Raw genomic sequence first — 22150 nt, forward strand, 5'->3', positions numbered from 1 at the left:
CTTTATCTGCAGGCCCGTGTTTGGAATAGACAACGCGCCTCTGCAGCGATACCAGCAGCCCTGGCTTGGAGGCCGGGCAATCTACGCCCTTGCCCGCACTGCGGCCCGCCTGGCAGAGCATTGGTTCGTTGGGAAGGCTTCTCTGCTGGGATTCTAGCATGTATGCGCAGCGAAAGAAAGCGTCTAGCTAGCCCGGGCCTATGCGATTTGAGTTGTACTGGTGTTTTTGGAAATGTGCTGGGCTTATCTGTTGGCTTCTTTTGCTTGAATTTTTCTTCTGCATACTCTAGCACATTTTTATTTTGTCCATTGAACAAATGATGCTAAAATCTGGCATAACAAAGAAAGCACGCGCATACAAAAAGGAAACAGTGTCTCTGAAAAGAGCGCCTCCATGTAAAGCTCGCACAAGCAGCGCTGTATGGATGGGGGCTTGGGCGGCTTCAATATGCATGGTGTATGCTCTTGGCGCAAAAGGCTCTGGTGAGAGCTGTTCTGCAGGCAGTGCAACGCCCTACGCAGCAGAATTCTGTGAAAGCACACAGCCTGGCGTTTATGAAAGCGCGCGCCCAGGAGAAGCTGCCAAAGCACCGAGTGCAGACTGGCAGAAGAAGGCGCTTCCTGTGTTGTCCTGCGAGTTTTTAGACGAGTTCTTTGCTCCAATGAAAGTGTTAGACTGCACGCTTGAGGCTGTTGACGCGCCGATTGGCCCCGATCTTGAGAAATACCTTGATGTTTTAGTAGAAAAAAGAAAAGGCCCATGCAGGCGCCCTGCTAAGGAGGCGCTGCCAGAGGAATATTCTGAGAAGCGTGCAAAATGGCAGAACAACGCACAGACAAATGAGCAGATCGGCGAAGCGCAGACTATGGCTTTCTTATGCAATAAGATAGAAGAAGGATGTATTGTCCAGGCCGAGCAAGATGCGCAAGCCTGGAGCACCGCAGCAAATTCCTGTGCGCAGGAAGCGGGCCCATCGAGCTCGAGTGCGTGTTCAAGCGCTAAAGCCGCCTCCGCTGTGGACGACTGGTTCAGCCACGCTGCGTTCTACATAGAGACCCCGATGGAGCTCCAGGCAGATGCGCTGGGCGGAGGCAGAGAATTCCAGAACAGCAGCTCGAGCGCCTGCAGGGCCAACCGCCCCTTGAGTTTTTACACGCATCCAAGCAACCTCTTGTTTCTTAAGTCGCCCAAGAGGGAGCCCGGCATAAAACCAAATGAAATCGTTTTTCTGCGGAATTTAGAGCAAAAGATTAAAAGCTCAGCGCCCGAAAGCGTATGGAGTGTGGTGGATGCATGCTTAGAGTATTCAGGGCAGAGCCTGCGCGCGCTTTTTCTTTTCAGGGCTTTTCATGAGCTCTCGCCTGCTCTGGAAAACATCCGAGGATACTACCCGGGGTTTTATGAAGACGCGAAGCAATACATGAAGAAAACCAAAAACAAAGAGCTTTCAGCGATGCATGGCGGCGTCTGTGGCGATTTCTACGGGTTTGGAATCAGCCTGGGCGACATCTTTGCCCAAAGCGCCGTGCACACAGAAGACATAGAAGACCTCAAGCTGGCTGTGCAAGCCTCTGCAGGCCGTTCTTTTCAGGGATACTGCTCGGTTCTTGGGATACCTGAGGTGCTGGACGACTTTTCCCACGTTGACGAAAAGACTTTCATGGAAACGCTGAAGTGCATCCGCGTGCACCAGAAAGCAAAAAATAAGAAAGTGCTTATAAAAACCGCCGTAAAGATACTGAAGTACATACGTGCGCAAGCGAACGAGTGTCTGGCCATGCAAAGCTGCAAAAGGGCCTGCATCGGCATTTGGCACGCGTCTGAAATAGAAACGGCGCAGAAAAATGACCTTGCGTTTGCAGAGAGCATGTACGAGGAGGCCTACAGCGCGCTTTTGCTTTTCTACAAATACTGCCCATGGCAATACAAGGACAGCAGAAGAGGTGTGGGCAGAGTGGCCAATCGGAGGTTTCTGGGCAAGAGTGCGGTGAGGCCCCAGAAGTATGTTTCGATGCGCGTCTCTTTCTGTGCCTCTGCCGGCCAGATTACGCCACTATTGACTGCGTGTGCCCCCATTGATCGCCACTATGTGGCCATAGAAGACCCAAAAACGCACCAGCACCTCCACTTTGTGAACAATCACCTCCAGGCGTACACCACTGTGTGCACTCCTGTGTACATGGCTGGCGGCGTCGACGCGTGCATGCATTCTATCGGCGATTCTATTTTGCACCTTGAGTCCCTGGGCCTGGGCAAGAAAGACACAATATATCCGCTGATATTCGAAAAAGGAAAGCGCGTGTGGCGCATGGCAAAGGCCAGTGATATGCAGAAAACAGCGCAGCAACTTTTTGAAACGGGGCACGTTGTGGTGTTTTACAATATTCCGGAAAAGCTGAAGGACAACTACTTTACCCTTGCAACGTTTGAAGGCCAGGAGGAGCATGCCGACGACTTAAGCCTGCCGCTGTTTCTGTCGCCCTTCCTTCGGAGCGCGCTGCTTTTGTCTCCGTACACCGAGAAGGACCGCGTGCCCCATCGTGTAGTCTCCGTAGACAGCCTGCGCGCAGGCGGCGTGGAGCCGTGTGTGTACACGTACAGTGAAGCCTGTGTCCGGGAGGGGTTTGCGCAAAGCACGGACGGGCAAAAGTGGGCAAAGAGCATGTACAGCGGCTTGCGCGTAGGCATGCCGAAATGCAATCTCAAGTGCCGGGTGATGTGCACTGAATTAGATATATTGGGCGCGGGCCGCGGCAGACTGCTCTGGAGCAGCAAAAGCCAGGAGTCTATGGAGGGGTACTCACACTATGCCCTCAAAGGCACGGATAGCACCCTCGACGCGGTGGAAAACCACAACAGAATTGTAGAGCGCATTAAGGAAATACAGGCGCACTATGCCTGTAGGAGCGAGGGCGTGGTTGGGTCTGTGTTCTGCCGCGGCGCGCAGCAGAAGATGGGCCACATAGCAAAGGAGAAGGCCGCCGAATACCGCTTAGAGTCTAACAAGGACAAGCTGTATCTCCCTGGAGAGTGCTACATGGCCATTCGGCGCATAGGGCGGTTCAAGCCGGAGCTGAGTATACACAACTACCTGCTATGGTTTCTTTTCAGAAAGCCAGATGAGTCGCTTGCGCCTTAGAAATAAAAGATAACTGCAGCCTAAGGAAAAACGACAAGTCCTTTATTCTTGTGTGCTTGGCGCTGTGCAGGGAAGAGCCCGGGCTTGGAACTGCCATAACGCGCTGCCGCGTGCTTTTGCTACTCCATCAAAGCGCGCAGAACGACGCCGCGCAGGCCGCCCTGCTTCAGCAGCTCTCTGGCGCTTTCTCCTATGCAGACAAGATGGCTTTGCTCTTTCTCGACTTTCCGGGTTCTGTACGAAATAAACTCGCAATCTTCCACGCTTGGATCGCAGATAACCCGAATGGAGGACATAGCGTAGCACATGTCTAGCTCCAGAGCGTGCACATCACCCAGCTCGGCGGTGTTTGATTGGTAGTGGCTTTCGGCGCTTTTATCGCTGTGCAAAAGCACCAGCGGCAGCGCGTTGTGCACATTTTGTATTCTTTTGACACGCTCCAAGCCCCCCGGTGCGGAAATGTCCTTGCTGCCCGCATGCTGGGACATTGGTATGGCACTGGCCATCATGTCGCTAAGGAACAGCGGAAGGTATACAACCCTCCTCCGTTGCTCTGCGCCCTCTGCTTTGCGCGGCCTAAACTCTGCAAGCGTGAAGCTTGCGCCTTTGCACACCTTTTTCGCTATGTAGTAGAAGGCCAGAAGCTCTGCGCTGTCTTTGTCTGCGCTGAAGTATGCAGTTTTTTCTGGGTCTTTTCGGGTTAGGGCATGCGTTTGCAGGCTGATTGAAAACACATGTATTTGCTTCTGCGGCTTCTTGTACATGGCTGCAATGTATTTCACAACCTCTTTGCAGAGAATTTGCGCTCTGCTCTGCACAATTACGACGGGCTTCCGCACCTGCTCTTCGTTGTCCACGTAGCACACGCTCTGCAGAGAGACTCCACTGGGCGCAAAAAGGAGCGAAAACTCCGGGGCGCTGTTGTTTTCCGACGGGTGGGTTTGGTCGTAAAGGATAGTGTTGGTTTTTTTTTCCCACTTGAATATGCTTATTTGTGTTTCTTTTGGGAAAAACACGGGCCTTCCGACAAGCGCTTTTTCTGCCCCGGGGTCTGGGCGCTTTCTGTAGAACGCCCAAATAGCCTGAAGTATTGGAAGAAACACCTCATTCGAAAGCTTGGGGGAGATTTTCTGAAAATTACATGGAAGGCTGCTTATGTGCTCCTTCAGCGCCTCCAGCTCCTTTTTGAAGCATTTTTCTGCCTCTTCTGCGCTGCCTGCGCGCTCCTGCAGCGCTAGCACGCCGCGGGCCACGCAACTCAAGCGCTGCAGGGATGGCAAGTGCCTCAAAGAGCTGCCGCTTGGGGCAGCCAGTGGGCTGCTTTCTCCCATCTCCAGGAGGTCGCCGAACACTCCGGGCATCCGGAAGAAAAAGCGCACAGCAGAAGAAAGACTCTGCAGCTCCTCGCCCAGCTGCATGCCCTCCCAGGCCGCCAGGCCTCTGTCTCTTTTTTCTTTCGCCAAGTCACTTTCTAAATAGAAGGAGGCGTTTTTGCTGAGCGCAGCGGAGGATACGGGCTCCTGTGCGACACGGTCAAAGCATGCGGGGGTGAAGCTTTGCAGGGAGAACTCCTCAATAAAGCGCAGGGTCTGCAAAGCCAGAGGATATATTGCGCCGCCAAACTGTTCTAAGTGCGCGTACTTTTCTGGAGCCTGCGATATTTCGCACAGTGCAGCCTTCTTGGCAAGAATGCCTGGGCCCAGACTAGAGAGGAACTTCATAAAGCCCTTTCCCTCTGACTGCTGGAAGGCCCTTTTAATGCGCTCGCCGGCAGGCAGTCTTTTCTCGGGTGCTGTTGGGCTTTGCAAATAGGAAGGGCTGTCTGCCCGTGCTTGAACGCCGTCTGTGCTGCCTGCGCCTTCAATGGAATTTATTGCGTGGAAGCCGTCTGTGCTGGGCTCACTGTGCAGGGCATGCCCCCCAAGGACCATCGGAAAGAGCATGAATGCAGCAGCGGCCAGAGCAATCAATGCTAGGCATATGAAAGTACTCCAGTATTCACGTCTTGATTTGAATCTTCCAAATCCTCTGTTCATGCACCCTCCGGGTGCGCTTTGCTATATTTATACAACATCACACAAGCATTATGGCATCAAAGGCTTTTAGATCATATAGATGAAGCACTACTTCTTGCGCCAAGCCAAGCACTAGCCAGAAGACTTTGCGCATGCACGGCAGCCGGCGGGCGCCTCGCGCTTTATTTTTGCTCTGTTCTTTTTCTTCCTCTTTTAATAAGCCGCAAAGCTTCTGCAGAAGCCCATTGCTTTGCACTATTTTATCGCATAAGTTTGCAGCGAGCCTGCATGTGTTTTCTGCCGTGCACATGCGGGCAGCTTTTCTCTGGCCAGCGCCTCTTTATGCAGGGCGCTTGCCACGCGTGCAGATAAAACACTCTATTCACAGCTGGAAGCCGGATTTTTATGCGTGCAAAGGCTCTTTGGGGGCCCTTCAAAAGCCACCAGACTAAAGGGCGGCCAAAGGAGGCGCCAGAGGCTTCTTCCAATGGCGAAGCTCGCTTCTGGCCCCCGCCTCTCTGGTCCATTTTCTATCTGCGTCTTTCATAAAATTGATTGGGTGTAATTTATAATAAAAACATTTTATTTGAGCATGAATCTGTACTTTGGTCTGGCATGTGTGCTTTTTTCGGCGGTGCATGTGGCAAAGTGCATAAAGCCATCGCATGGGGGTGCGGTTGCGTGTGTGGAGGCTGTGGTCGGCCGTTCGGGTGGAGAAGACGTGTGTGTGAACCCCAAATGGGCTGGGCATCCCGCGTGCATACCTTGGCTGTGCTGGCTGGGCTATGTGCGCAATATGCGGGGATACTCTTCTGGGATGGCCACGCATTTCAGCACAGATACGGGCTCCAGCCACGGGTATGCAACCTATGCGCACAGAGAGGGGCTGCACCTTCCAGGCGACATTGAGGGCGCTGCCGCATTTGGAAAGAACGGGGGATACAGTTTGCTGTTCCACAGGACGCTGCTGCAGATGTTCGGGCTGCGGAGAGACGGCGGGCTGGCGTACGACTGTCTGACGGTTGAGACAGGACGACCATGCTCTTTCACGCTGTTTCTTCGGGAGGGATGCAGAACGCAAAAAGAGGCGCACTACGTGCTGGCTGCGCTGGTTTTGCTGAGCGAGGGCGTGGACGTGCCGATTAAAGTGGCTGGGAACCGAGTCATAGTAAAAAAAAGCCAGGAAAGCGCAGACGTGCTGGTGGATGCAAGCATGGAGGCTTTTTATGGCAGCGAAGGACAGCCATCCGAGACGTGGCAGGTGGTGAGCTTCTTCAAGCGGTACAGAGGCACACACATGCTACCAAGCACATACGAAGAGTTTAAAACGGGAGACTTTCTGGAGAGCCCGCAGCTTCTGATCCTCACGTACATAGGCGAGTATGCTACCAGCTTTGAGGAGCTTACGGCAGTCATGCGGTGCATATTTAACCTTCTGGAGGGCATGGGCCTAGCGGAGAGCTTGGAAGGCCCGGACAGCGTGGCGAGCCGGCTGTTTGTGCCTGCGTGGCGGCTGCCTGAGGCCCAGGCGTATCTGGACGCGTTTTTGGGCGCGCAGGCGGAGATAGCGAATCTGCGGCGCCTGAGCGAGTTTATGCGCTTTCAAAGGGAAATAAAAGCGAAGGGGCATGCTTCCGCCTCTAAGAGCTTCAGCGAGTGCTGCTATTTGTGCAGCAATCTGAGCATGTGTGAAAAAGCCCACTTCGAGTGCAATGGCAAGTGCAGCAGCTTTCTTGGAGTGTGTGCGCTTTTGCTGTGTCTTGCATACGACCCAGAAAAAAGGGGGTACAGCCTAGACGGCCTTCTGAGAGGCGCGGAGGACACTAAGGAGGCGGCAAAAACAAGGGCTTTTCTCCAGAATCTGGGGAATCACTTAGAAGAGTGCTCTTCCTTTGGCCCGTTCGACCCATATAAGTGCAATTACACGGGCTTGTGGCGCATAGCCGTCACACAGCTTAAAGACATTCTTGTGTATATAAAGCCGGGCTTTCTGAAGTTTATGTGGGCGCTTGCGCAGATGACCGGCCAGCCGCAGGCGGTGGTGAAAAGCCTGCGACCGTGCAAGATGGCCATGTGCGGCCTTAAAAAGACCAGCCTGGACAGAAAGAAAATAAAAAACATTTGCGCGCTGCTGCGCTCTCTGGCTGTGAATAAGCAGGTGCAGGTGGGCATCCAGGAGAATTCGAGCCGAAAAGGCTACTTGCTTGTGATAAGCCATCCACACGAAGAAAAAAGGCGGAGACAGACCCTGATGCTCTCTTTCCGAAGAAAGGTTTCTCTGGAGAAGCTCGAGCTGCCGACCGTGTTCCATTTGGCGTGCACAAAGAAAAACATGAAGAACGCGGCTGCCCAGTACAAAAAAAGCACGGCCTTTTCGGGCTTTGTGTTTGCGGAGTGCATGGCCCGGGCCGCTCTGGAGTGCCAGGAGGAGGACTTTTTTGGCGAAACCATCCGGGGCCTACGAAAGGAAGTCCGCAGAGCAGTAGAGTTCAGCCCGGACAGGCCCAACTGTGTGCTTCTGGCGCTGCCTGCTACACACCAGGCCTTTAAAAAAGAGCTGTTCTCTGCGCTTCTGCTGTATGCGCACGCAAGCCATGTTGCGCTTAGCCCGCACCATCCAATAGCGCGCCTGACTGCGAACCTGGTAGGGCGCAGCAAGGGCGCGCCGAATGGCATGGAGCCTGTGCCTTCGTTTGGCGACATGCTAAAGACCATGCACCCGATTGCGCAGATGTTTGCAGGGCGCGCCGAGCATTCTTTAGAGCTCTATAGCCTTTCCGATTATGTGCGCATGCACCCGCCCGAAAAGAGGAAGGCCGCGATAGGGGAGGCTTACATGCAGTACTTCCAGATGTATGCAGAAAACAAGGGAAAGCCGCTGTTCGAGTGTGAGCGGCTGCACAAGTGCCTGAAAATAAGGCCCTGGAGCGAATTCCTGTTCGGAGACAGCCCGCTAGAGTCCCTGCAGGAGATCAGCAGGCTTGTCCTGGCAGAGCACACAGGAAAAGATCTGGAAAGGGCGCAGGCGCTGGTGAGAAGGCTGCAGCTTGCGTGGCTCATCATTTTGCTCGACATGGGCCTGGAAAAGCACCGCGAGGACATTCTCCAGGTGTACCAGATTGTTGACCTGTGCTGCTCCGAAGCAGAGCTTAAAGAGATTCGCTGTTTTTTGTCGGGGGAGGACATAAACAGCGTGGTAGAGCGCTTGCACAGCATAAAGGCTGCTCTCATGGGGGCAGGCGGGATTAAAAAGCTTTCAATGCTGTGGAAAACGCTGCGCGCTGCAAGGTGAGCGGGCGCACAGCAGGGTGCATGCAAGTGGCTGGCCCATGTGTCTGGCGCAAACAGACGATCAAAAACCCAAACCGAGCAAGCGCCAGACTTTAAACTGCAGCGCCTGCGGTGCGCCCTGTCTGCGGCAATTGGTTTGGTTTGCTGGTTAACTTCCTATGTCCAGCTGTTTCCGGGATGCAACTCAGGGTGATTTCAAGGTCTTTTGCGGGGCTTGCAAAATTGAGAGTAAAAGGAATGGAAAGACACTTTAAGAGTTTCTTTCCAAAATTCTGCAAAAACAAAAACAAAAAGCTTTTTCCGATCTGGGGCCGCTCCTATGGCTCTTCCTAGCCACAGGTCCTTCTACTTTTCCCCGCATGCCTTGCACGTCGCATGGACTTTCCGCGGCCTAGCCGCAAGTGCAGGAAGACAAACAATAAATCAAGTAAATATATTTGCCTTAGTTGTTCTTTGGAGAAGCGGAAACTTGGAAGCAGAAGAAGGGCGAGTGTTTTATCGGCCCCGCCTTGCTGCGGGATGCTGTGTGTTTTATTGCAGTGTACTGCACTGCATGCATGAATTCGGGAAGGAGAAAAGAAAGAAAAATAAAGTAAACAAAATGTAGTATGCTCTAGAGAGGTTGGAAGGAAAAAAGCAGAATGAAGAATTTATTTTTGGAGTATGTTGGTAGTATAGTATAGTAGAAAAGACAGAACGGCAGAAAGTGGAGAGAGGGTGCGAGAGAAGACAGGAAAGGAGAGTTTGACGCAGGGGGGCGTAGCCTTTCTGTTGAATGCTCTGTGGAGTATAGGAGGTATTCCAGTGTGCGCGCTTTCTCTTTACTGTGGAGAGACAGACTTGTTTTCATTTTTGTGGGCGGGAGAAGGAAGAAGGAGCATGCACGCGCAGGAGAAGGCATAGAGGGCAGCGCAAAAGAGCACGTTGGAGTGGGCTGTGGCATTGGGAGCACATTCTTAAAAAGGTGTGGGCAAAGATGCAAACCAAAGAATGTCCCGAAGGCACTTAAAGGCATCATTTCGGCACAGTGCAGAGCATGCAGCGGGGATGGGGCGTGTGTTTCTACAAACAGAGCAAGCACTCGCGCGCAGGGCGTGCTTCTTCTTTCTTTCCTGCCGGCTTTTCCTGCCTGGCCGGCTGTTTCGGCCTGGTAACCTGGGAGGTCGCGCGCTTTGGTGGGCACATTTCGGTGCACATGTAAAATAAAGCGAGGTTAGTTTAGAGGGCGCGCCCAAGAAAGCGGCAACTTTATTTTAATGCGTGGAGAAAAGGGCATCCTCGGCCCAGAAAGACCGCAGTTTTTTCTTAGGCCTCTAAATACTTTTTTTGCTGGTGAAAGGCGAACAAACAAGAAAGCATGGGCTATTACTCGGGCTAGGCCGAGGTCTTGGCGGATGAAGGTGTGCCAGAAGTGGGGGTGGTGGGGCAGGTCCGGGCAGTAGATTCAGAGAAAAGCAAAGCGCGGAAGAGGAAACGCGCAGAGAAGAAATTCAAGAGGAGCTGGGCCGCAGGAGCCAGCAAAAACAGAAATGTGCAAAGAAGGGAGAAAGGGTTGAAGCGCTGCCGGATTGGAAAAGTGGAAGCCTTTTATTCTTTGCGTGGGCTGTTCCTGTGCAGCAGGTTTTTGCTTTTGCTTTTGCTTTATGGAGGTGGGCCTCTGCAAGCCCAGAGAGCAGAGGCTGCGCGCAATATATATATTAAAATGTTTTGTGATGACCAAAAGGCACAATCAATTGATCGATGTATACTGCATAAATGAAAAAGCAATTTTTATTCAGAAATGAGATTGCGTTTTGGAGTATTATTATGCGGACTGCTTGCAGCCGCGCAGATAGCAAAATGCATATACATGACGCATGAAGAGATGCTAGCGTGCCAGAACAAGGAGGTGGGCCACGTGTGCGGAAAGCCCGTGTATGTGAACACGCGCTGGGGCGGGCACCCGGTGTGCATAGCGCAGATTTGCCGGCTGGGACATGCGTACAAAATGCGGGCGTACTCGTGCAAGGTGAACACAAGCTTCAGTCTGGTGCCGAGCAGGCGCTTAGGCAAGTATGTATATAGGAGAGAGTCGGAGAAGGACGAGCTGCATTCGGGAATGATTACTAGCGATGGTGGATACAGTGTGAAGTTCCACAGGACGCTGCTGCAGATGTTTGGACTGCGGAAATCTAGCGGGCCGGAGTACGACTGCCTGTCGGTTGAGTGCGCGCGACCAGGCTCTTTTATTCAGTTCCTTCGGGAGGGCTGCAAGACGCAAACAGATTCGCACTATGTGCTGGCAGCGCTGCTGCTCTTGTGTGAGGGCGTGGACGTGCCGATTGAGCTGGCCAAAGAGGGGATGATTATAAGACAAAGAAAATGCAGCAAAGGCATGCTGGTTGATGCCCGCATGGGAAGGGCAGCTTTAGATAGCGGGGAAGAGCAGCTTTCCGAGGCTTGGCAGGTGATAAGCTTCTTCAAGCAGTACGCGGATACACACAAGATGCCAAGCACGTATGAGGAATTCCAGTCGGGAGACTTTCTGGAGAGCCCGCAGCTCCTTATTCTCACGTACATAGGCGAGTACGTGAAAAACACCGAGGAGCTTATGTCTGTGATGATGTGCGCACTCGAAATTTTAGACGACATGGGGCTGGCTGAGAGCATGGAGGACCCGGGCAGCGCGGTCAGCCGACTGTTTGTGCCTGCGAGTCGGCTACCCGAGGCCCAGGCGTATCTTGCGCCATTTCTAGAGACGTTTCCTACTTTAACGGCCTTGGAGCGTTTTGAAGAGTTTAAGAGCTTTCAAAACGAAGTAAGGATGGCAGTCCAAAAAAAAGATGCCCCAGATGCAGAAAAGGAGTACTTTGACAACCGCGGCACAAACTGCAGGTTTCTTGAGGCGTGTCTGCTCTTGCTGTTTCTTTCGGTTGACTCCGACAAAAAAGCGTACAGCCTGGAGGGCCTTCTGAGCGGGGGTAAGAAAACGGAGGAGGTGGAAAAAACCAGGGCATTTTTTGATGAGCTGCAGGCATGCATTGAAAAAAAGCGTTTGTCTTTGGGGTTTCCCAATAACACACAAACGCAGAGGTACAGGGACCTGTGGCTCAAGATGAACACGCAATTTAAGGAGGCGCTGGGGAATGCCGCGCCAACGCTTTTAAACCAGATGCGCGTGCTTGCGCAGATGACGGGGCGGCCGCAGGCCGTGGTGGACGAGCTGGCAGCATACCAAGCGGCCATGGACGCCAAAAGAAGCACAGAGCTGACCCCCGAGGCGATCGAGAGCGTTCAGGCGCTGCTGCGCTCGATAGCAGTGGACAAGCGCGTGAAGGTGATCATTCAGAAGCAATCAAAGGGCTCTGAGCCCGAAAGATATCTTCTTACAGTAGAGTATAGGAAAATAGGCAAATTCAGCGAGCAAGATCTGAATCTGTCGTTCAGTCAGAATGGCTTCTCGAAGATATCACTGGTTATGCCACACTTAGGTTATTACCACGAATTGCAGGAAAAGCTGGACGTGGCGCCCGCAAAATACAGGCAGCATGAGCGGTTTTCGAGCTTTGTGCTTGCGGAGTGCATGCACCAGATGGCGATAGGGGCAACCGCGCAGAGCTTTTCACATGCAACAGCCAATGAGCTGCGGGAAGCCGCGAGAAAGGCTGTTGAGTACAGCGCGGACAGGCCGAATGGGGTGCTTTTGGCGCTTCCGGTTGCGGGCAAGGACATCAGGGAGGAGCTTGTCTCTGCGCTTGTGCTGTATGCCGAGCACAAAAAGATTGCGCTGACTCCAGAACACCCAATAAGCCGGCTGGCTGCAAACGTGATGGGGAGTATCAGCCTTGGCCGCGTGGCAGCGCAGTATAATAGGGCCTTTGGAGTGCCTGTGGTCACCGGGACTCTGCATAACTTGTGTCTAAGGGTGCAGCTGTCTGACAAGCTGCATCAGGAGATTTGGTGTTCGCAGAAATTTGCCGACTATAACAACCTGCATTCCATCGAAGAGTCGAATGTTCTTACATGCAAAAGCATGATGCGGTATTTCCGGGAATATGCCATGAGGGCAGGCAAGCCGCTGTACATGTGCGAGATGCTGAAAGAGGCTGCTGAAAGGCCATTTTGTTGTACATGGTTATCTGCGGCCAGTTCGCGGGGAGTGCTGAAAGAGATCTGCATTCTTTTGCGGGCAGAGCACACGGGGGAGGATTTGCAGAGGGCTGAGGCTCTGATTGCGCAGCTGCAGCAGTCCTGGAAGGAGTACTTCCAGTAGAAGTGGCGGCTATCGCAAATGCAGTGTAAGGCTTCCGCCAGAAGTGATTTGAGCCAGAAATGAGTGGCGCAGGAAACGCTCCAATAAAAAGAGTGCTTTTTTCTGCGCCCACTCTGCAGAAGCGCTCACTGTCTAAAACATGACGGTGCGCAGCCAATAAACATAGTTCGTTAGACACATCTTTCAGCGTGCTGCGCGGGGAAGAGCCGGGGCTTTTCAAAGCCTTGGCTGCTTTGCGTGTTTTCTCTGTGTTTCGCCTGTTTTCGGCAAATTCTTTTTGTGCTTTTTCTGCCTCGCACCAAGTGCAGACAAAACTCTGTATTTACTGGGCTCTTTTGTGGATCTCTTCTGTGCGCCCGGCAGCGCGCCACGGCGTAGCCTTTCGTGCCGGAGTTGCAAAACCTCCCCTGCTGTTGTGGGAATTTTTATTGTTCTTCTTGCAAGCCTTCGGAAGGAAACTTTCGATTTGGAAGGGAATGCGTGGAGGTGTGTTTTATTTCCTTTTGTGCGCTATGTCTGCAGAGCTTGCAATGGGCCAGAATGGGCCTGGGCGCTGCTTCTCTTCTGAGTGCACGAAGAACGAAGTCCTTTGCTTGCATGCTTTTCATGCTGCGCGGGGAGAGCGTGCGCGTTTTTTCCTTTTTCTTCTCTGCGAATTCACTAAAATGTTATCGTTTTGATACTTGCCATCATTTAGATGCATTCTAGTAATATATAGGCGCACGAGATTTTTCTTGGATGGTTGTATGTGCGCTTCGAACAAGTTGGAAGGGGCGGGTGCTGGCGGGCGCCAGGGTGCTATTAGCAATGATATGTGCTGCAAGTGGAAGCACTTTTATGTGCAAGGAGGCAGACGAGGGCGGGCGCTGAGAAGGTGCTTCAAAAGAGGCATTCGGCAGGAAGTGCAAGCGTTTGGAGGCAGCCATTAATGAGAACGCGCATTTAAATGTAGCCTTAAAAGAGCATGCAGAGCGCAGAACAGCTAAATTATATCGAGAGAGCACGCATGGCTTTCGAGCGACCTACAAGGGCATAGTGAGGGCTTGCGTGCTGCGATGGGAGATCAGGAAAAGCCTTTGGCAGAGCTGTGTGAGCCAGATGCGCGGTTGGAACTAGAAAAGATTCAGTCTGTGTCTGGAAGCGAAGGCAAGGGAGGCCTCCGTTGATGCGGAGAGCGAGGGTCTGTGCAAGAAAGAAATGTTTTGCCAAAATCCGAAATAAAGGCGTGAAGCTGGGCGAGTTGCAGGAAGCATGTATAAGCCTGGCAAGGCTTGTTTGAGAGCAGAAGGCTCCAAGAGAAGAAGGCTCGGGCTCTCCAAGTCTAAGTAAATCTTTTTCATTTCTGGGTTTATTCTTTTTTGTTGCCAGAGGACTATTTCTGGCGTACAAATAAAGCTTTATCTTGGCACGAGCTGTTCTCAGGAAAGATAAAGCAACTTGCCAAAGTTTTTATTTGTCTGAGGCCAGAGGGCGCGAGAAGGCCGCATGGCGTGCATGCGCACCAGGCAACTTTCCTAGTGTATTCTGGACTTGAGTATGCACTGCACGCCGCTGAACACCTCCTCTCCGTTGGGCGTCTGCAGCAGAGCGCTCCAGTGTGCGTTCAGAGCCTCCAGAATCTTAGAGGCTGTTTGGCTATTGATATAAAACCTGCAATTGGTGACACTGCATGCCTGGATCAACCTTGGCCCAACCCTGCTGCCCAGAGCAAGCATCAGCTCGAGCGGGGTGCCATTATGTTTCAGGCTGGCGAAAAACAGGAGGAGGTCAAAGGTTGCCTTGGCATCCAGCACCTTTGCCCGGTCTTTCTCCTCCTTATCCGTAATAAGCGCGCCAATTTCGTCTACGTGGCGCATTAACTTGTCTGCAAGCAAAACAGGAAACAAGTCAGAGATGGCGGCAAAGCTTGCCACAGCATGGCACCGGAAAAAAGGCTCGCGTGTCTGCTCTTTGTATTCTCTAAAGTACTTCATGATGGCGTTTGCTGCGGGCGCGCTGTCGACTTCAGGGCGGATGTAGAGTTTCATGGTGCGGATCGCGTATGCGCTCCTGTATATATCAGCAAATATTTCCTTTGACAGGGCGATTCTTGGAAATAGCTTGCCCAGCATGTCTAGGCATACTGGGCACTCCAGCACAGTGGATTGCGTTGCATTGTCGTCCAGCGGAAGGCTGCCGAGCAGGTTCGAGAGGAGGCGCACGGCCGGATGCTTCTGGGCGAGCTTGGTGCCTTTTGCTGCTGCATGCAGGGTGAAGTTCTCGGAGAATTCTTGTATCTGTTCGTATCTCAGAGCGCTTCCGAGCAAGAAAAGCTGGTTTGGGTGCGCAGAGGCTCCATCGACAGCTAAGCGTTCTGAGGCCTCCCGTGTGTCTTCAATAAGTTTAGATTTAGAGTACTCCGTGCCCCTGGCCCTCCACGCGTCTGCGTACTTGGCAAGCAGGCACTCTACAAAGTCTGCAGGCTCTGAGTAGCCGTCCACCGCAAAGAAGGCCTCTTTTTCTTCGTCCGTAAGAGAAAGGAAGACGCACGGGCACAAAGTAACTGTAAGGTGCCTGGGCCTAAAGGCAAGGCATATGCCCTGCTCGACCACGCGGTCTTTGTCTGTGCACTTCAGGGTGATCTTTCCGTAGAGGTCTTTCTTCTTATCACTTCGGACGTCGACCTTCAAGCCGGAGAATTCGACTTTTAAGCTCTTATCCACAGAGAGGGACGCGAAAAGCTCTGCCACGTACTCTTGTGTTTTTTCAAACACATCCTCAAAGTCTTCATCAATCTCGGAGTCTTCTAGCATCTGCGCAAGCTCGCGTATTCTCAGCTTCTCCTCTTCCAGTCTGCCTGTCACCTCTGCGATAACATAGAGCACGTTGAAGATTCCGGAGCGCACCTCGTTTCGGCTGGGCCTTACATACGCGATGTGCTCGCTCTGCAGGCCAGACACAACGCGGTTCCACTCCTGCATTGTCTCTTTGGTGGCGCACTGTTTTGGGGTGACACTTTCCTTCTGAAAGAAGGCACGCAGGGCTTGCGCGCCATTATTCCACTCCTGCAGCGTGTTTCTGCTGCCGAATAATTTTGAGATGGCACTCTTCAATAACCCGAAGAAATTACGCAGGGCCTCTGTTTTATCACCCTCCTTTGCCTCGCCGAGCATGGCGTCCGCGTCGTATTCTTTCTGGACTGGGTCGTGTGCAAGGCAGCAGAAGAGCGCAAACAGGCCGGTCTCCACGCAGTTGCTGAATGTTTCGTCCAAAAACTCTGTTTGGCCTCTCTTGCAGGCATGCACGCTTGTGTACGCCGGCAGCATGCTCGGGCTGACGAACGGGAACGACTGTAGAATCTTCATTTTTGTCTGAATCTGCACAAGCTGGCGCAGAAGCTCGTCTTCTTCAGCCTTGTCCTTGCTCCCCACAAAGCACGTGTTGTATACGTCTTTGCAGTCATTTTCCGGCAGGCTTGTGAGGATGGCGTGCACGCACGCTGCGAAGTCCAGGGCGTCGCTCTTGCTCGTGATGTACTCAAAGACGTACGCCTGGATGAGGAACTGCGGCGTGTTTAGAAAGTCGCCGGTGCTGAAGGCCTCTGGCGTGCAAGGCAGCTTTCCTTTGCCTTTGTTGTCTTTGAAGAACTTTATGACCTGTGTGGCCTTTTTGCACAAGTCTGCTCCAACTTTTATGCTGCCTATCTCCAGTGCTATTTCATTCTGTGTGGTCTCGATGGGCACGTCTATTCCCTCACTCAGCAGGAGGAGCGCAGCCAGCACGTAGTGCGCGTGATTGCTGGGCATTCTCTGCAGAAACTGGAAGAACGAGTCCTTCCGACCTACAGCCACGGACAGAGTGTGCCCGTCGACAGACGGAAACATCTCGATAAGCGTGCGGTGGTACTCCGCAGAGTAGTCTGTGCTCGCAGGCTTGGAGCCCAGAGCGGGTCCCTCTGCAGGCGGATAGAGCTTGTCCTTCTGCGCTTTTCTTGTGTATGTGTGCTTGTTTGTGGTTTCAACATCCCCAACCGGCTCCACTTTGTAGTCAGTTTCTATTTCAGGCGAAAAGAAGCGCTTGTTGTGCATGTGGCCTTGCTCGGAGTACACGAACCCGCGCAGCAGGCAGAGCGGCCCCCTTGGGTTTATGAAGCTGTTGCTGTTTCTTATTTCAGTGCTTTGCATCTCTATGACCTCGTCAAACGACACTCGCGCGTGCGCGCAGTGCGCCAGCGCTGCAAGCATAAGTGCATAACATTTTGCGTTCATGGTCAAGGGAGAAAACCTATGTATATATATTGCAGATGGGTGCCCCACCCGGGCAGGATGGCCTATCAGAAGAGGAAATGTGCGCTGTTGTATGCTGCATAGATGGGCCCAATTAAGGGGCCGCATAACTTAGCGATTAAGGGATATATTAAATACATAGGCATTTAAGCAGGCCGGGAAACAATAAAGGACGATGTTTCACATGATCACCCCCCGCATTGCAACTATGTGAAAGAGATTTCGCTCCCAAGCATGTCCATTCCGAACAGGGCACTGGCGTACGCAGAATGCAGCGAGGAGATGAAGGCTTTGCTTCTGGAAAACGGCGGAAACGAGAAGTACTTGCTGCTGCTGGAAGCGCTTGGCGCGGTCTGCAGAGAGAAGCCTGCTGTCCTGACGCGACCTGGCGTGGGCATAATTGCGCGCTTTGGTGGGCACATTTCGGTGCACATGTAAAATAAAGCGAGGTTAGTTTAGAGGGCACGCCCAAGAAAGCGGCAACTTTATTTTAATGCGTGGAGAAAAGGGCATCCTCGGCCAGAAAGACCGCAGTTTTTCTTAGGCCTCTAAATACTTTTTTTGCTGGTGAAAGGCGCACAAACAAGAAAGCATGGGCTATTACTCGGGCTAGGCCGAGGTCTTCGGGTGAAGGTGGGGCAGTAGATTCAGAGAAAAGAAAAGCGCGGAAGAGGAAACGCACAGAGAAGAAATTCAAGAGGAGCTGGGCCGCAGGAGCCAGCAAAAACAGAAATGTGTGGAGAAGAAGAAAGGGTTGAAGCGCTGCCGGATTGCCTCCGGATTGGAAAAGTGGAAGCCTTTTCTGCTCTGTGTAGGCTGTTCCTGTGCAGCAGGTTTTTGCTTTTGCTTTTGTTTTATGGAGGTGGGCCTCTGCAAGCCCAGAGAGCAGAGGCTGTGCGCAATATACATGTTAATGTGTTTTGTGATGACCAAAAGGTACAATCAATTGATCGCAGCAAAATACATAAATAGAAAGGAATTTTTATTCGGAGATGAGATTGCGTTTTGGAGGATTATTATGCGGACTGCTTGCAGCCGTGCAGATAGCAAAATGCATATACATGACGCACAAAGAGATGCTGGAGTGCCAGAACAAGGAGGTGGGCCACGTGGGCGGAAAGCCCGTGTATGTGAACACGTGCTGGGGCGGGCACCCGGTGTGCATAGCGCAGATTTGCCGGCTGGGACATGCGTACAAAATGCGGGCGTACTCGTGCAAGGTGAAAACAAGCTTCAGTCTGGTGCCGGACAGGCACTTAGACAAGCATATATATACGAGAGAGCCGGAGAAGGACGGGCTGAATATGAGAGCGAATTCTCGCAAGGGTAGATACGATATGATGTTCCACTACATGCTGCTGCTGATGTTTGGGCTGCGGAGATCCAGCGGGCCGGAGTACGACTGCCTGACAGTTGAGTGCGCGCGACAAGACTCTTTTACTCAGTTCCTCCGGAAGAGCTGCAAAACGCAAACAGAGGCGCACTATGTGCTGGCAGCGCTGCTGCTCCTGAGCGAGGGCGTCGACGTGCCGATTCAGCTGGATAGAGACAAAGACCGTGTGATTATAAGAAAAAGAAAAGGCATTTTGGTTGATGCTTGCATAGGAGGGCCCGCTTTAGGCATCAGGAATACGCAGTTTTCCGAGGCTTGGCACGTGGTAGACTTCTTCATGCAGTACACGGACACATACAAGATGCCAAGCACGTATGAGGGCTTCCAAAAGGGCGACTTTCTGGAGAGCCCGCAGCTCCTTATTCTCACGTACATAGGCGAGTACGTGAAAAACGCCGAAGAGCTTATGTCTGTGATGGAGTGTGCGTTCAAGCTTGTGGAGGGCATGGGCTTGGCTGAGAGAATAGAGGACCCGGACAGCGTGGTCAGCCGGCTGTTTGTGCCTGCGAGCCGGCTGCCCGAGGCCCAGGCGTATCTCGCGCCATTTCTAGAGACGTTTCCTACTTTAACGGCCTTGGAGCGTTTTGAAGAGTTTAAGAGCTTTCAAAACGAAGTAAGGATGGCAGTCCAAAAAAAAGATGCCCCAGATGAAGAGAAGGAGTACTTTGACGACCGCGGCACAAACTGCAGGTTTATTGGAGAGTGCTTGCTCTTGCCGTTTCTTGCGCTTGACTCCGAAAACCACGCGTACAGCCTGGAGGGCCTTCTGAGCGGGGATAAGAAAACGGAGGAGGTGGAAAAAACCAGGGCATTTTTTGGTGAGCTGCAGGCGTGCATTGAAAAAAAGTGCTGCTCTTTCGGGTGTCCCAATGACACACAACAGCAGAGGTACAGGAACCTGTGGCTCAAGATGAACACGCAGTTTAAGGAGGCGCTGGGGAATGCCGCGCCGACATTCCTAAACAAGATGCGCGTGCTTGCGCAGATGGCTGGGCGGCCGCAGACCGTGGTGGACGAGCTGGCAGCGCACCAGGCGGCCATGGATGCGAAAAGAAGCACAGAGCTGACCCCCAAGGCGATCGAGAGCGTTCAGGCGCTGCTGCGCTCGATAGCAGTGGACAAGCGCGTGAAGGTGATCATTCAGAAGCAATCAAAGGGCTCTGAGCCCGAAGGCTATCTTCTTACAGTAAAGTATGCGGAAATAGGCCAAGCCCACTCGCAAACTCTAATGCTGTCATTTTGTAAAAAAGATTTCTCGGGCATAATACTGTCGCTGCCAGACTTGAGCGCTTCTGACAAATTGCAGGAAAAGCTGGACGTGGCGCCCGCAAAATACAGGCAGCATGAGCGGTTTTCGAGCTTTGTGCTTGCGGAGTGCATGCACCAGATGGCGATAGGGATAGCCGCGCAGAGCCTTCCATACTCAATAACCAATGCGCTGCGGGAGGCCGCGAGAAAGGCTGTCGAGCACAGTGCAGACAAGCCGAATAGGGTGCTTTTAGCGCTGCCGGCTGCGGGCAAGGACATCAGAAAAGAGCTTGTCTCTGCGCTTGTGCTGTATGCTGAGCAGAATAAGATTGCGCTGACTCCAGAACACGCAATAAGCCGGCTGGTTGCAAACGTGATAGGGAGCATCGACCTTAGCGCCATGGCAGCGCAGTATAGGATCTTGGGGGTGCCTGTGGTCACCTGGACTCTGCATAAATTGTGCCCAAGGGTACAGCTGTCTAGCAAGCTGCATCGGGAGATTTGGTGTTCGCAGAAATTTGCCAAATATGACGGGCTGTATTCCGCCAAAAAGGCGGAAATGCTTACACACAAAAGCATAATGCAGTATTTCCGGAAATACGCCATGAAGACAGGCAAGCCTCTGTACATGTGCGAGATGCTGCAAGATGCTGCTAAGAGGTGGTCAATTAGTTGCGCGTGGGTATTTGCGGCCAATCCGCGGGAAGTGCTGAAAGAGATCTGCGTTCTTTTGCGGGAAGAGCACACGGGGGAGGATTTGCAGAGGGCCGAGGCTCTGATTGCGCAGCTGCAGCAGGCCTGGGAGGAACGCTTCCCGTGTAAGAAGAGGCTGCCGCAAATGCAGTGTGAGGATTTTGTCGGCAGTGTTTGAGCCAGAAATGAGTAGGCCGGGAAAGTCTCTAACGCAAAGAGCGCTCTTTTCTGCGCTCACTGTCTAAAATATGTCGGTGTGCAGCCAATAAACATAGTTCATTAGACACACCTTTCAGCGTGCTGCGCGGGGAAGAGCCGGGGCTTTTCAAAGCTTTGGCTGCTTTGCGTGTTTTCTGTGCGTCTCGCCCATTTTCGGCAAATTCTTTTTGTGTTTTTTCTGCCTCGCGCCAAGTGCAGACAAAGCTCTGTATTTACTGGGCTCTTTTGTGGATTTCTTCTGTGCGCCCAGCAACGTGCCTTGGCACACGCTTTCGTGTCCGAGCTGCGCGACAGCTCCTGCTGTTTGGCGACTGGCTGAGAAAGTTTTGTTGTTCTTCTTCAGGCTTTTGGAAGGAACCTTTTGATTTGGAGGGAAATGCGTGGAGGTGTGTTTCATTTCCTTTTGTGCGCTATGTCTGCAAGTCCCGAAAGACCCTGAGCCAGCCTGGGCGCTGGGGCGGGTGTGCACAGGGAAACAATCAATAAATCAAGTGGCTATATGTCTGTTGTTCTTTGTGGGTGCAGTGGGTCAGGAAAGGGCGAGTGTCTTATCAACCTGCACCTTGTTGCGGGATACTGCGTGTTTAGTGCAGTTTGTGCACGAAGTCAGGAAGGGGAAAAGAAAGAAAAATAAAGCAAACAAAATGTAGTGTTCTGGAGAGGTTGGAGAGAAAAAAACTAGAATGGAGAATTTATTTTTTGGCGTATGTTGGTAGTATAGTATAGTAGAAAAGACAGAAAGGCATACGGTAGAGAGAAGGTGTAAGAGAAGGCAGGAAAGAACAGTTTTGTGCAGGGAGGTGTGTTCTCATGTTTGGAGGCTCTGTAGAGTGCGGGAGGGCTGCTGGTGCGCGTATGCGGGCATTGTTTCTCTTTCTGTGTGCAGAGAGACAGAGAGTGAGTCATAATTTTTATTTTTGAGGGCGGGAAAAGGGAGAAGGAGCACACATGCGCAGGAGAAGGGAAAACAGAAGGCACAAGACGGCGTTTTAAATAGAGCAGGCGTGTGTGGGTGGACCAGACAGCATTTTCGGGCGCGGCAGATCACACAGCAAGTCTTCTTGGGAAAGAGCGCAAGGAGTGGGCGGTAGAGGCATTAGAAGAGAGGCTGGAAACAGAGAAAGCAAAGGGCGGATTAGAGAAGCGCAGAGACGGGCTGGCTTGTGAGTCCGGGCTTTAATCATGTGCAGAGTGTGCGTGCACATTGCATGTTAGTATAAATTGTTGTATGCTGAAAGCATAGTTGTTCGTGAGTGTTATTGCTTAGATGGGCATAATCGAGGGGCTACACGACTTAGCCATTAAGGGATATATTAAACAATGTCTATATAAGCAGGTCGAGAAAGGATAAAGGACAATGTTTTACATGGCTACTTCCAGTATTAAACCCGCGGGCTTGAGAATTTGGCAGCTTTTTCTATTTTTTCCCATGATCAGCTGATTTCTGGACAGCATTTAAACGAAAAAAAAGTTTTCCAAAGATGAGATTGCTCTTTGGTTTTCTATGTGTGCTGCTTGCGGCAGCGCGGGTGGCAAGATGCAGGCACATAACGTGCGGAGAGATGCTGTCGTGCAAAAGCAGGCCGGTGGGTCGCGTGCGTGGGGAAGACGTGTATGTGAGCCCGGAGTGGGTG

At 52.3% G+C, this 22150-nt stretch overlaps 6 protein-coding genes across 6 annotated transcripts; 4 read left to right on the top strand and 2 right to left on the bottom strand.

Annotated features, from left to right (window-relative positions):
* Window positions 1-317: 317 nt before the first annotated feature.
* NEMAJ01_1604 (uncharacterized protein) lies at window positions 318-3140 on the top strand (the record flags this gene model as incomplete). Its single annotated transcript, XM_047915442.1, has 1 exon — window positions 318-3140. One exon carries the CDS (start codon window positions 318-320, stop codon window positions 3138-3140), a length of 2823 nt encoding a protein of 940 aa, XP_047771399.1.
* Window positions 3141-3259: 119 nt separating this feature from the next.
* Window positions 3260-5176, bottom strand: NEMAJ01_1605 (uncharacterized protein; the record flags this gene model as incomplete). The annotated part of the gene is made up of 1 exon (XM_047915443.1): window positions 3260-5176. One exon carries the CDS (start codon window positions 5174-5176, stop codon window positions 3260-3262), a length of 1917 nt encoding a protein of 638 aa, XP_047771400.1.
* A 571-nt stretch (window positions 5177-5747) lies between these two features.
* On the top strand, window positions 5748-8447 carry NEMAJ01_1606 (uncharacterized protein; the record flags this gene model as incomplete). Its single annotated transcript, XM_047915444.1, has 1 exon — window positions 5748-8447. The coding sequence occupies one exon, from the start codon at window positions 5748-5750 to the stop codon at window positions 8445-8447; it is 2700 nt and encodes an 899-aa protein (XP_047771401.1).
* A 1779-nt stretch (window positions 8448-10226) lies between these two features.
* NEMAJ01_1607 (uncharacterized protein) lies at window positions 10227-12698 on the top strand (the record flags this gene model as incomplete). Its single annotated transcript, XM_047915445.1, has 1 exon — window positions 10227-12698. One exon carries the CDS (start codon window positions 10227-10229, stop codon window positions 12696-12698), a length of 2472 nt encoding a protein of 823 aa, XP_047771402.1.
* A 1514-nt stretch (window positions 12699-14212) lies between these two features.
* NEMAJ01_1608 (uncharacterized protein) lies at window positions 14213-16945 on the bottom strand (the record flags this gene model as incomplete). The annotated part of the gene is made up of 1 exon (XM_047915446.1): window positions 14213-16945. The coding sequence occupies one exon, from the start codon at window positions 16943-16945 to the stop codon at window positions 14213-14215; it is 2733 nt and encodes a 910-aa protein (XP_047771403.1).
* A 1010-nt stretch (window positions 16946-17955) lies between these two features.
* Window positions 17956-20475, top strand: NEMAJ01_1609 (uncharacterized protein; the record flags this gene model as incomplete). The annotated part of the gene is made up of 1 exon (XM_047915447.1): window positions 17956-20475. The coding sequence occupies one exon, from the start codon at window positions 17956-17958 to the stop codon at window positions 20473-20475; it is 2520 nt and encodes an 839-aa protein (XP_047771404.1).
* Window positions 20476-22150: the final 1675 nt, after the last annotated feature.

Source organism: Nematocida major (genome assembly GCF_021653875.1).
Source record: "Nematocida major strain JUm2507 chromosome Unknown 2337, whole genome shotgun sequence".
NCBI lineage: Eukaryota > Fungi > Microsporidia > Nematocida > Nematocida major.